This window comes from Peromyscus leucopus, chromosome 22 (assembly GCF_004664715.2).
Source record: "Peromyscus leucopus breed LL Stock chromosome 22, UCI_PerLeu_2.1, whole genome shotgun sequence".
Classification (NCBI taxonomy): Eukaryota; Metazoa; Chordata; class Mammalia; order Rodentia; family Cricetidae; genus Peromyscus; species Peromyscus leucopus.
The window spans coordinates 33,599,552-33,612,658 of record NC_051081.1 but is presented as its reverse complement, the minus strand read 5'-3'; the positions used below and the strand labels follow the sequence as shown (position 1 = coordinate 33,612,658).

General features: G+C 42.4%; 1 protein-coding gene across 1 annotated transcript in view; it reads left to right on the top strand.

Moving 5' to 3' along the window:
- Positions 1 to 11,021, top strand: part of Wdr43 (WD repeat domain 43) — a 43,430-nt gene extending 32,409 nt beyond the window's left edge. The window contains exons 14-18 of the mRNA XM_028873894.2: positions 2,726 to 2,789; positions 4,425 to 4,538; positions 5,260 to 5,329; positions 9,304 to 9,353; positions 9,440 to 11,021. Coding sequence (XP_028729727.1) covers positions 2,726 to 2,789; positions 4,425 to 4,538; positions 5,260 to 5,329; positions 9,304 to 9,353; positions 9,440 to 9,640 — 499 coding nt within the window. The 3' untranslated portion in view covers positions 9,641 to 11,021. The remainder of the gene's footprint in view (positions 1 to 2,725; positions 2,790 to 4,424; positions 4,539 to 5,259; positions 5,330 to 9,303; positions 9,354 to 9,439) is intronic.
- The last annotated feature ends 2,086 nt before the right edge of the window (positions 11,022 to 13,107 follow it).

Sequence of the window (13,107 nt, the reverse complement as noted above, 5' to 3'; positions counted from 1 at the left end):
AAAACAGCAGTGTCCCGAATGGAGATGCTGCTCAGTGGCTGAGTGCTTGCCAAACAGTGTCAAGGCCCTGGAGTCTATCCTTAGCCTCAAATTCCAGAAGAATGCTTGTGCCAACTCTTACCTCCCTCCAACGTTTCACTTGACTCATTTTCATTCCTAAGTGACTTTATTGTGGTTTTCTTTAAAAACAACAACAAACAACCCAGCAGACACTTCCGACTGTCTGTTCCGGCTTTTATCAGCTTGTTGGCCTTTGGGTGACTTTCTTCCTTTTTGTAGCCTAAAGACCAAATTATGTGGAGTTTTCATATTTACTGCTACTACTTCTCCTTTTCCTTCTCCTTCCTTCTTCTGCCTTTTTTGCTTGTTTGTTTTTCAAGACAAGGTTTCTCTGTATAACAGCTCTGGCTGCTTGGAACTCACTTTGTAGCCCAGGCTGGCCTTAAACTCACAGAGATGTACTTGCCTCTCCCGAGTGCTGGGATTAAAGGTGTGCGCCACCATGCCCAGCCTGCTTTTTATCTGTGTATAATTGTGTTCCACCTTTTCTTCAAACAAGTATTTGAGGGAGCTGAAAACAAACGTAAAAGGGGGTGGTAGAACTGAAGAGATAGCTCAACTGTTAAGAGCATTTATTGCTCTTGCAGAGGACCTGGGGCTGTGTTCTTAGCATGCACGAGGTCACACACAACCATCTGTATCTCTAGGATCTAGTGCCCTCTTCTGACAGCGGACACCAGGCACACGTGGTGTACGTAGATTGATGTAGGTAAAACACCCATATGTGTAAAATAAATGAGTCTAAAATATAAAAGTAGAAAAATAAGAAAGAATTCACTAAACTGGACCCCAAGGGAAAACAGCCTACTTGAGAAAAAGCAGACAGTACAGTGCAGTTGATAGGTTATAGATAATAGAGAAAAGACAAATATTTCCTAAAAGGGGAGCGTATGTTCCTTAACAGTACTAACAAAAAGACAAGTTGTAAGTTAACCACATTTTTTTAATCTGAGAAATGGAAAGAATAGTTATGCTTCTTAATTCCCAAGCTGAGATACAGGTGAATCTTCTAAATTACCATTGAGAAGTTTCTATGGAGGCAGATGGCATAGAAAACAGAACAGCAGGAGGTCATTACATACACAGCCGGGCAAGTTGTGGCTCTGCTACTTATTGTATGCTCTGCACACATAAATCCTAACTAACATCCTTGGATCCTCGGTTTTATCAATATAAAGGAGAAATGTCTCCATCCTCAGAGGTGTCTTTGTGAGGACAAAACAATGCATATTGGGTTATAGTACTTCTTAGTTCCTTGCTGTGATAGTTCTATTGCTTAGTTCTATTGCTGTGATAAAACACCATGACCAAGACAACTTAGAAGATGTTCAATTTGGACCTCACAGTGGCAGAGGGACAGAGTCAGTGACATCATGGCAGCAGGCAGACGGGAAAGGTGCTGGAGCAGGAGCTAAGAGCTCACACCTTGATCCAGCAGCAGGAGGCAGAGAGAGCTAACTGGGAAGGGCACTGGGTTTTGAAACCTGAAAGCCCACCCCCAGGGACACACCTCCTCCAACACACCTCCTAATCCTTCCCAAACAGTTCTACCAACTGGGACCAAGTATTCAAACATCTGAACCTATGGGGTCATTCTCATTCAAACCACCACAAATACTATGCAAATACATATTACTATTATAAACACGTTGGTAGCTACTATTCCAGTGTGAGTTCATTTTAGAATATAGGACTAAAGAATTGTTTTCATTGACAGTATGCTAGTACCAGGATTTCATTAACAGATGTATAGGTCGCCTAATTTCTAACAACGTATCTTACTACTCAACCTCCAAGTATTCACACCTGCATGGGTTCAAGCCAAACAAAATTTCAGCACTCAGAGGTGAAGGTGGACACAGGGTCTTGCCCCAGCCAAATGTGCCACTACTGCCCGGCTTGGGTTTTTCATACTTTTATTAAACATTTAAATTGGAAGTTGATGTCTCAGATACTAAGCTTTCAATACAGTGTTGTTGGGCTCTATATTTTGTGGTTTTTCATTTCTAATTTCTAATATTAGATGCATGTGTACATGTACGTAAGGTGCACTACCACATTTTTTTGAAAGCCACAAAAGGCACAGGGTGTCTTCATTTTTTAAGGTGTAGTCTCTAACTGAACCTAGCATTTGTAGATCTGGCTAGCAAGCCCTTGGGATGCTGGGCTGGGGTTATAAGCACAGGCTCTGCTGTACTTTTATCTCCATAGCCCACTCCAGGTTTTTTCTTATTTGTTTTTCTGTAGGCTCTCTTAGCCTTCTGAGCTCACGCAGGAGGAATCTGAAGAAGTGTCAGGGTCACATTATAGAGTTTGGTCCTGTTTGCCTGGTAGTGATAGTGCTTCGCTCTTAGTTCCCAATAGTGAACAAGATGATTGGGCTCCAATGTGATTATAACTGTTACTGTCCTGGTATAGATTAGTTATATGAGTTAAAGCCTGGCTTTTAGTCTTGAAGTATTAATTCTTTTGGGGGGTTGTGAGTGTTGATCAGCTTGCTAGTACACCTGCAAAAGCTAAAACTATGTTATAGAAATCTCTGCCAGATTCCATGGCAGAACGAGCGGCCCGGGAAATGTGCTTGATGGTTACTTTCACAGACTTTCTGTTCTGGCTATTTTGAGTCAGTGAACTTGCCTTCACTTGGGTTTCTTTTCTCTGCTAGTGCTGTTTTAATGGTTCAGTGGCTGAAATGTGTGCTGACGATTCATGCGTCGTACCTATCCACGGTAAGTCTTTTCTGAGGGTGAATGGTTGGGCTTTGTTTTGGTTAGGATTAGAAACTCTAATGACCCTTTGCTTCCTTTAGAGAGTTTCTTTATTATTTCATCATTGTCATTATTATACACATTTTTGAGGTGGGGTCTCACTATATAGCTCTGGCTGGAGTAGAGCTTGCTATGTGGACAGATGAGGCTAACTTTGAACTCACAGAGATCTGCCTGCTTCTGCTTCTTGAATGCTGGGATTAAAGGAGTTATACTACCATGCCTAATAAGGAACATAATTTTCACCCCAAGACAAGGTTTCTATGTGTATTCCTGGCTTCCCTGGAATTTGCTCTGTAGACCAGGCTGGCATCTGTCTCCCAAGTGCTTGGATTAAAGGTGTGTGCCACCACCACTCGCCTTGAGCTTTTTAGTCTGTATGTGTTGGGGGTTGCCTGTGCTATGACATGTGACGGTCAGAGGACAACTTGACTCTCGGCCTTAATGTGGGTTTTTGGGGTCAAACTTGGGTCGTCAGGTTTAGTGGCAAATACCTTTAGCATGCCGTTTTACTGAATGTATTGATGTTTTTTGTTTTGTGTATATGAGTATTTTGTCTGTATGTGTGCATATATACCAGATGCCCGTGGAGGTCAGAAAGAGGGTATTGGCTTTCCTGGCACTGGAGCTATCAATGGCTGTGAGCCACCATGTGGGTGCTGGGAACCAAACCTGATTCCTCTAACTGCTCAGTCATTTCCGCAGCCCCATTATGAGGTTCTTTTTGAGGCAGGGCTTTGTAGCTTGGGCTGGTCTGGAACTCACTTTGTGGCTGAGTCTGGCTTTATACTCCAGCCAGTCCTGCCTCAGTTTCCTAAGAGCTGCAGTTACAAGCATGAGCCGCCACACCTGGCTATCAGTTATATTTTAAACTAAAAATAAAGTTATAATTTTGTTTGCTTATCATTTTATGGTATATTTTTTTTCAAAAAGTTTTAGCATATGATTAAAAAAAACCCAATTAACTTATAGGTCCCCTCCCCTTATGGTATGTAAATAGGATGCATTCATATGTAGAAACTCAAGGTTGGAGAAGCTTCTGGTGCTCCAGAGCCTATGGCAGGTGTAGACAATGTGCTGGATACCGCGTAAGCTTCAGAGGAAAGTCCCTTCAGTTCCATATGTCTTGTGGGTGATTTTTATTAGCTACCCTTGTTTGTCTTATCTGAAGTAGTTTATCAGTATGCAGGAGTTAGCTCTGCCATCTGCCCTAGCTGACAAGTTGTTACCCACCCCCCACTCCGTTTTTCTGTGTAGCCTTAACTGTCCTGGAATTTGCTCTGTAGGTCAGATTGACCTGGAACTCACAGAGATCCAGCTGCCTCTGCCTCCCAAGTGCTGAGATTAAAGGCGTTGCTACCTGGCAGTGGTGATTCCTGTCTTTTTTTTTTTTTTTAAGTTATTTTTTCCTGCCAGGATATCAGGAGCCTTCTTTGAAAGTTTGTCATGTTGCTAGGCTGTGTCCCAAAGCTCCACTGTCCCCAGAAGTACTTCTGACAGATGCTTGGGTAGGGCTAGCTGCATGATTTATGTGTGTTCCTCTTAGACGTTGGTGATGATGAGAAGTGGTGTCATCTGTCTGTCTGTCTCTTCTAGTTGCCCGACCTGGTACACCAGCTGGGGACCCTCTACCAGCTAATGGAAAGCAGAGTCAAAACGTTCCAGAAGCTCTCACACCTGCACGGGAAGCTCATTCTTCTCATCACACAAGTGAGCAGATAAACGATTCCCAGCTTAGCCTTGAGTGTCGTGGAGTGGAGGGCGGGGGAGGATTACTCCAGTAGTGACAGACTCCAGTTCAGTCAGAAGTTGGCGAGTCAGAGTCCAGGCTTTAGCCTGGAGTGTTTGCTGAGTGAGAGTGGGAAAGCTTAACTGGACCTCTCCCCATCTGTGTTCACTCCCTCACCCCTCCTCCAGCTGACCTTGAACACACTCGCAAGAGTGCTAAATTACAGGCACAAAGTGCAGGCAAGCACTCACCTGATGAGTTACAGGCGTCTATACTGTACTCAGCTCAGCGTGTTACTGTGAGCAGTGGGTTACAGGGTGTCTGTACTGAGCTCAGCTCAGCGTGTTACTGTGAGCAGTGGGTTACAGGGCGTCTATACTGTACTCTGAGCTCAGCGAGATTGCTGTGAGCAGTGGGTTACAGGGCATCTATACTGTACTCAGCTCAGCGTGTTACTGTGAGCAGCTAGTCATGGGGTATCTGATTAACATTTTGGTGCAATAATACTCTAATCACTGCGCGTGGTTTCCTAACTCTCGTAATTTCCCCTTACATGTTTTTCCTGTGCTTGTTCCAAGTTGTATTTGGGCTGTCCATTCATTTGGGGGAGTCCAGCAAGGGAGGGTAAGCCAGTAGGATGTTGGGGTGATGTTGGCTGTGCTTGAGATAAGCTTATAATTGCTTCATAATTCTGTCTTCCAGGTAACAGCATCAGAAAAAATGAAAAAAGTGCCTTCCCCTGGACAGAAGGCAAAATTGGTGTATGAAGAAGGTAAAAAAAAAAAAAAAAAGTTGGGTCAGAGGCTGGATGTCTTGTTATTTTTCATAGTAATTCGATTCTGTTTCCTTATAGAAATGCTCACATAAGCTCTTTTTAAATTACTATTTCAGGTCAGCATATGGAGTGATGGGTTTTGTCAGGAATCTTTACATATATGTGCCTCATAGTCATGTGCTGACAAGGGCAGTAGTCGCCCAAGAGCCTGAAAGTAGACTATGGCATTAGTGATTAGGAATGTCAGTGACCAGAACGGACTCTAAAAGATATTTGTTAGAGGCCAGAGAGATGACAGTTCTTTACCAAGCCTGAGGACCTGAGTTCAATCCCTAGGATCCACATGGTGGTAGGAGAGAATTGACCCCCAAAAGATGTCTCCTGACTGGTACGTGTTCTTGCGTGCACACATACATAAGATGTAATAAAATAAATTCAGTCAACCCCCTGACAAATACCAAGTTGAAGTTTTTTGAATTATTTTATTAAGCCTTCAAAGCATAATAGATATTCCTAATAGCATATACCTAATAGCATAATATATTAGGTATATTATGAATCGGGTAAAGCCTTATTAGCAGTTTCAATGAGTCCAGAATATTTTAGGGGGAATTTGTACAGTTAATAGGAATTAATAATTATAAGTAAAATAAGCCTGAGACTATGCTTAGACATCCCGAGTAGTTTTATCGATTATAGAACCCATTTCCAAGAGTTTTTAATTTAAATATTACAAGGTACCATAGCATCAGAAAATCTGCTAATACAGTGATCAGTGTAACAGATGTCATTGGAGAACACTGGACATAGATAAGATTTTGGAAAAATACCATCTACACATCTTTAACAATTCCTAAGCAACCAAGGAATTGAAAGGAATTTCCTCATCTTAAACCCCTATTAAACAATATAAATTCACTAGTGAAGCCAGGAATGAGATAGTAATGTACTTTTGATTGCTTCCAGGTGCCTTTCCTAAAGAATTCTAAGACTTTGGACTTTGCAAATATTATTCTTTGGTACACAGTAAAGTAAATACAACAAATATGCAGTCAGCTGTTATTAATAGGTGGTATGCAAATTAGCAAGTGTCCTGGACACCAAGACCAGCTAAAAAGAGCCAACATTATTACACCTCAGAAGTAACTGATCATAGAATATTTTCAGAAAAAATGTCATAGCGGCAGCAAAAACTAGGAATACTAGAAAATGTCTAAGATGTGAAATAGAAAGGTTATAGAGAGCTAGATGGTATTAGCATACACCTTTAATCCCAGCACTCAGGAGTCAGAGGTGGGCACATCTCTGAGTTCGAGGCCAGCCTGGTCTACAGATCGAGGTCCAGGACAGGCTCCAAAGCTACACAGAGAAACCCTGTCTTGAAAACAAACAAACAAACAAAAAAAAAGAAAGGTTATAGAGAAAAATAATAATATGCCTGTATAAACAAACTTAAAGATAATCAAATAATTTTCAAAGAGAAAATCCTATATTTTAAAGTTGCTTATAACCTCTAAATTATTTTCTTGAATATTTTGCATATTTAAGTGAATCAAGAAAATCAGAGTAACTGATATAGATGAACAAGGTTGGAAGGCTTACCTTGCATGTCAAGACAGCCCTGAAAGATCTATAGAACTGTGGGATGTGGGTCAGCAGTATCTTTGACAGGCTTAGAGCCTAGTGTCTAGGGTAGACTGCTTTTTCAGGCTGGGAAGACTGCTCATGTTACACTGTGTTACTTTGCTCTTCACACTTTAAAATGCACAAAGCATTTATGGGCTACTTTACTGGAGGGAAAAATTACTAAGTAGTGGGGTCGCTTTAAACAAGTGCAACTGGAACATCAGAGAGAGAACACTTCATGCATTGAGACTTTTTATTTCCTCCCTGAGACAGCGTTTCTCTGTGTAGCCCTGGCTGTCATGGAACTCGCTTTATAGACCAAGCTGGCCTTGAACTCACAGAGATCCACCTGCCTCTGCCTCCCAAGTGCTGGGATTAAAGACCTGCACCAACACCACCCAGCCTAGGTGTGAGCTTTTGAAACCTCAATGTCCACCCCCAACAAGGCCACACCTCCTAATCCTTATAATCCTTCCTGCACAGTTCTGCTCCCTTGTGACTAAGCATTTAAATACATAGGCCTATGGGGACATTGCTATTCAAACCACCGAGCTGTTTGTTTTCCTTCGATGCCTCTGCATTATTCCTAACTGGGCTGTTCACTCTAGATTTGAGTCTTTTGTTGGTGTTCAGGCGCTTGCATTAAGGTATCCTCAGAAAACTCACTTGAGGCAGGAAAGCTAAAGCGCCTGGTGGATTTTAATTTTTAATGAGATAAACATCTCATTATGAGACTTATAAATAAAAGCATTGGGATATTCAATTTTATGAGTATGCTAAGACTAAAAAAGCTGGAGAAAAATGACTTTAGAACACATGTAAGGAGAGTTGTATAGATTTGTCCATCATAGTCTTACTTATAAAATATTGTAACAATTTCTTATAAATAGTACAATTCTTCATTAGTAGCTAATGGTTTATACCATTAGGCACACAACATCATGTACATGATGTAATAGTGAGAACTAGGAAGTAGAGGCCTGCCTAAGTTACCAACATGGATAAGTTTGATATAAAAACCGATTACAAAAATAACCATAGTTTTGAGTGCTGGGACTAAAGGCGTGTGTTACCATGCCTGGCTAATTCCTTAATTGTTGTAGATTATTGTATGTGTATGATTATTTTTCCTGTGTGTGTGTGTGTGTGTGCTGCCATGTGGGTGCTGGGGATGGAACCTGGGTCTTCCGCAAGAGCAGCCAGTGCTGTTAGTCACTGAACCAGCCCTCCAGCCCATTAATCTTATCCTATGTCAGCTTAGGTTGTTTTAAAAGCCACTCTGTGTAGAATGCCTTGGCTTATTCATACTGGAATCCAGCCTCGGCCCCACATTAGATCTAGTTTGTGAAAGTCTTTGAGAGCTCCTGATGGAGACTTGCTGAAGAGAGACCATTTGATGCTATGGAATGCTCCTGTGTGTGGTTGTGGAGCACTTCCTCTTGGGTCATTTAGTGAGTGCATCCTGTAAAAGCTGAAATTCTTGTCACCTGGATGTGCCGTGTGAGGCTGAGTTGGGTTTCAAATCCATTTGTGTGGGTCCATCAGTGCAGGTCGGCTTTCCTGCTGCCTTCTATGAGAGGCCGGTTCTGCTTGTTCTTCCATTTCGTCCCCATGGTCCTTAGATAATAATTAACTCGGTTGTTTTGTACATTTGAGTGTTTCATTTCTCAAAACTGTACACTTAACATAGTCTTTTTCTGTAACTACTACTTTTGTTATGGATCACAGACCATGCAAATGCATTTTTTTCAGATAGATGCATGAACCATCATTTCTTGTATAGAATTTTTACAGATCCACTGTGTCTATTTGGTGGTCTAGAAATGGCTGAATATTTTAAGATGGGATTTTATAGGGGTTTGGTACTTACTTTGAAATAATAAACATAGTTTTGTTATATTCATGTAAGTATTAAATTTAGGGCTAGAGATGGCTCGGGGATTAAGAGCACGTCTTCCTCTTGGAGACAGGCCATGTTCGATTTCCGGCACCCACATTAGATGGCTTACAACTGCTTGTAACTTGAGCTCCCTGGAGCCGGCGAGTTGTTCTGCTGGCAGCTACGCTTATGGGCGTACACACACGTGCGTACACACCATTTAAAGTGCGGTTAAATACAGAAGGGTGCAGTGAGAAGCTGGCTTAGAAGGTAGATGGCTACACCTGGAATAGCTCCGGGGGCTGGGGCGAGGAGACTGCAGGTTCTAGGCCTGGGCCACACAAGACCCCAGCTCAAACCAGGCGAACGGCAAAGCACAATAGTCACTGGGTAGCACGCATTCGGAGGTTGGTAGCACATTCTTAATACTATGCTGTGTTTCAGCACTGTGCTCTTTCTTTGACAGAATCTTCTGAAGAGGAGTCTGATGATGAAATTCCAGAAAAGGATTCTGATGTGAGTGAAATTTTTCTGGTCCAACTGCTTTTTATCCTCACCGTAAGGGAGCCCTTGTAAATGTTTTCCTTTGCTGTTTCCACTAGGATAATTGGGATGAAGACGAAGAGAAAGACAGTGAAAAAGACGAGGGTGTTGGTGAAGACAATGGAGAGGAGGAGGAGGAGGAAGAGGAGGAGGAGGACATTGAAGATGAAGAGAACGGGGAGGACAGAGATGTGTCAAGTGAGAAAGAGTTGAATGGAGATTCTGATCTAGATCCCGAGAACGAGAGTGAGGAAGAGTGACGCAGGAGAGAAGCAGCCAGTCACACTGTGAACCCTGGCTCGTCTTGCCCAACGCTGCCGCAGCCTCCCAGGGAGGCTTGCCACGTGCCGGAGACAAGAGGCCGCCGTCATACGCTTCCAAGTTCACAGAGGCCACACCACCTTCCTGTCCTGAGAGCCCCAGAATGTAACTGTGTAAATAAGAGTGTTTCATGCAAATGTTAATAAACTTTACACAGTAAATAGACACACTTTCTGCCATGTACTGACACGAGTGTCCATATACGGTATATTTTTATAATACAATACTCTAGTATGACTGGTTCGATCATAAACTGGCTTAGGTGAAGACAGACGTGCCGTGGGGTCAGGAACTGGACGCTTGTGGAGGAGTCGGCTCTCATCTCAGGGTGGTGTCTTCCGTCAGTCCAGATGCCAAAGCAGCACTAATGAATTGTTCTTAATCTGGCTTACCTAATTTGATACGTTTTCATAAAACATGAAGGCATAACTAAAAATTGAAGTGAAAACGGCTGTGATTCACAGAAATAAAATCACAGTGTCCCCAGTTTGTCGTCTAACTGGTCATCGGACTTGGGTCAGACTGGACATTCGGTGTGCTTCCCCAAAATAACACTTATTTTTTAAAGTGTCATGTGAGATATTTTTTTAAACAAAACAAAATAATGGTAATTAAAGAAGCAAAGATTTAGCCATATTAAGAGTGTTCTTGTCTGCAGATTGTAAAGAATCATCTGTGTATAGATCAGACATGCTCTTACCTGCAGCTTTTTAAAACTTCAGTCACAGCTGCTTTTGAAGAGGTTTCCATTTTTATTTCAATTACTAATGGATCAGAGAACAATTGTTTATTTTTTCTCTTTGGTTTTAGATATTAATGATAACCTTGCTGGAATTTTTTTCCAAAGAAACTATTTTTATAATTCAGTAATTTAACGTTTTCTTTCCTCTTCATTACCCACTCTTGGCAGGGCTAGGGTATCTGTTTATCTTTAAAAATGATAAATCTTACTCAAGATTTTTTTATGTATGTATAAAGTATTTTGGTGTGCTACACAGCTTTTTCAAATTACCAGTAATTTGTCTTGTTTTTAAAAGAGTGAGCTAGTACTGACTTAGTGCTCACTAAGGGGCAGGTGGAGAGCTCACTTCTGCAGAAGGGCTGAGCAGATGCGTTGACTTTCCCACCTGTGAATGTGTAAGAACACCGGTACCCGGGAGGACTCCATCAGAGGCAGAGCAGGCTGCACAGCCGGAGCAGGAAGAGCATCTTGGGCAAGCTGCTGGTGCGATGTACAGTTATTTGTCTATAAATGGAGTTGTTTATGGCAATTTAATACCATTCTCTTTGTAAAGTGAATAAATACTCATCTTTACCCAGCGCGTGTCTCGTGGTATGTGTAGAGAGTATATAGCTGGATGCTTGGGCTTAGGGTGTGAAGGTATTTAAGGTGCTTTCCTTCCTAGCATCCACAGGTGAGTACTTTCAAGGCCTGCTGTATGATGAAGTTTGTAGTAGTGAAGGAATAGGCACCTTGTTTTAAATCTATCAGTGATGGCTGGTTATTTCTTGAGGCTGCCTCATCTGGTTGGTGGCAACTCCCTATTACAAGGTTCTAGACATAAATAAGAGGTATTTGTGTTTAATTAGGCATCATGAAGCAACAACAGCAATAGAGGAAGCTTTTCTTTCTGTTTCCAGTTTAGAAACATCCAGTTAGGCCTGCGTGATTTTTTTTCTCCAGTGATAGAGAATTTCACTGTTGTGGTCTCAGTTGAGATAACGTGGTGGCCCACAGAGGCTATCTACTGAGAGCTACTCAGCGTTAGAGAATCTGAGCTTGCTTTACCCAGCAGGGCTGCATAAGGAGATGATTTGGCCTGGTTACCAGGTGTTTGGAAGGGTCTGCACTTGGCTGTACGGTGTGCTTTGATCTTGCAAGTGGGAGGTCTTTTGCCTCTCCCTTTGGCATATTATAAAAAGCCCTTTTGAATAAACCTCTGGGTGGCTGGGTATTGACCCAGGGCCCTCCCAAAGCTATCTTTTATCTGTCTTACTGTCTCTTCTATCTACCTAACATTTCCTCATTCTTCTCTCCACCTAAGAACCCTTTGAGAGGTGGGAGCAGGTCAGAGCTGGTCTCCCACAGACAATGAAATTCGCTTGTGTGTGTGTTCCTTTTTGGGTCTTCCTGCTTTTTTATTAAAACTTTGAAGCCTGCAACCATAGTCAAGTCAGTGATCCCATGTCCTTGTTGGCTGTCTGTTTACTCTTGAGTATTCTCTCTCTCCCATCTTGTGTGGTTGGCTATTCAGTGAGTTCACATACGTTGTGTGGTACAGTACCATACGTCCTGCCTTTGTGCGATTGTTGCCTTAGGTATAGACTACTATATTGAGTAGGTGGAATATATTTTTAGGTGAGTAAATGTTACGGCCTCTGGTATTTTTTGAATCTTTAATGCAAATGAGGTCTGAGGTTTGGAAATTAGATTGTGAAAATAATCCTCGAGAAGGACACTTCCCAACATGCTACATTCACACCTTGTCCCTACGCTGGTGGTTATTTAGGTGCCTGGTGTATATATTGTTGAACAAAGGCAACCTCTCTACGCCAAGCGTCTGGTTGTCATGGTTTGGATAAACATCCCTAAAGGCGGAAGCTTTAAAGGCTAGGGGTCCCCCTCCCCTATCATTCTTAGTTGAAGGTTCTTGTTCTCAGGAAGTACTGTGGGCCTCACCTTCAGCTCTTTAGCTTTGTTTCCTGGTTGAAGAGTTACGTGTGTGAAGGAAACTGGTACATAAATGTGGGAGAAAAGTAGGGAAGGTGTCAATTACATGAAGTGTAATCTGATTATTGAGAGATCCAGATGTTGGCAGAGGTGAGTCAAGTAAGTGGATTATCTGGGAGAATTTTAACAGCTGAGCAAAGGCCTAACGGCAGTTCCTCTTGTGAGGTCAACATGAGAAACAGGCAGGGAGTGCTGCATGAGTTTAGGTCAGAAAGGTGGCTATCACAGGCCCTGGAGATCATTGCAGAGGCTGGCTTCTGCTCTGAACTGAGAGGGGCGGGGCCTGTTGCATTTGAGCAGAATCCTCCGCTTTTCCAGTTGAGAATCCAGTGTTTTAGGACTAAAACAACAACAACCAAAAACCTTGTGTTTGAAGTAATCCATGATGGTGATTTGGGCCAGGATGGTAGTTACGGGGTGGGAGAGAATTCATTGTTGTCGGGTTGTTTTGAAGTTAGACTTGGTGGTGTTGGCCACAAGGTGTGCGGGGCATCAGGTAGCTGGTCCACCACTGCCGCTTACACTGTTCTTTTGGCGGGACCATGACCATTGAAATCAGCATCCTCTCTGGCCTCACTAACACTGCTGGTTATAAGGCATTTTCTAATAACTTGTGGTACTCCACAGGTGATGCTGCTACCAACTAGTTATCTTGAGAGAGTTGCATGGAGGTAG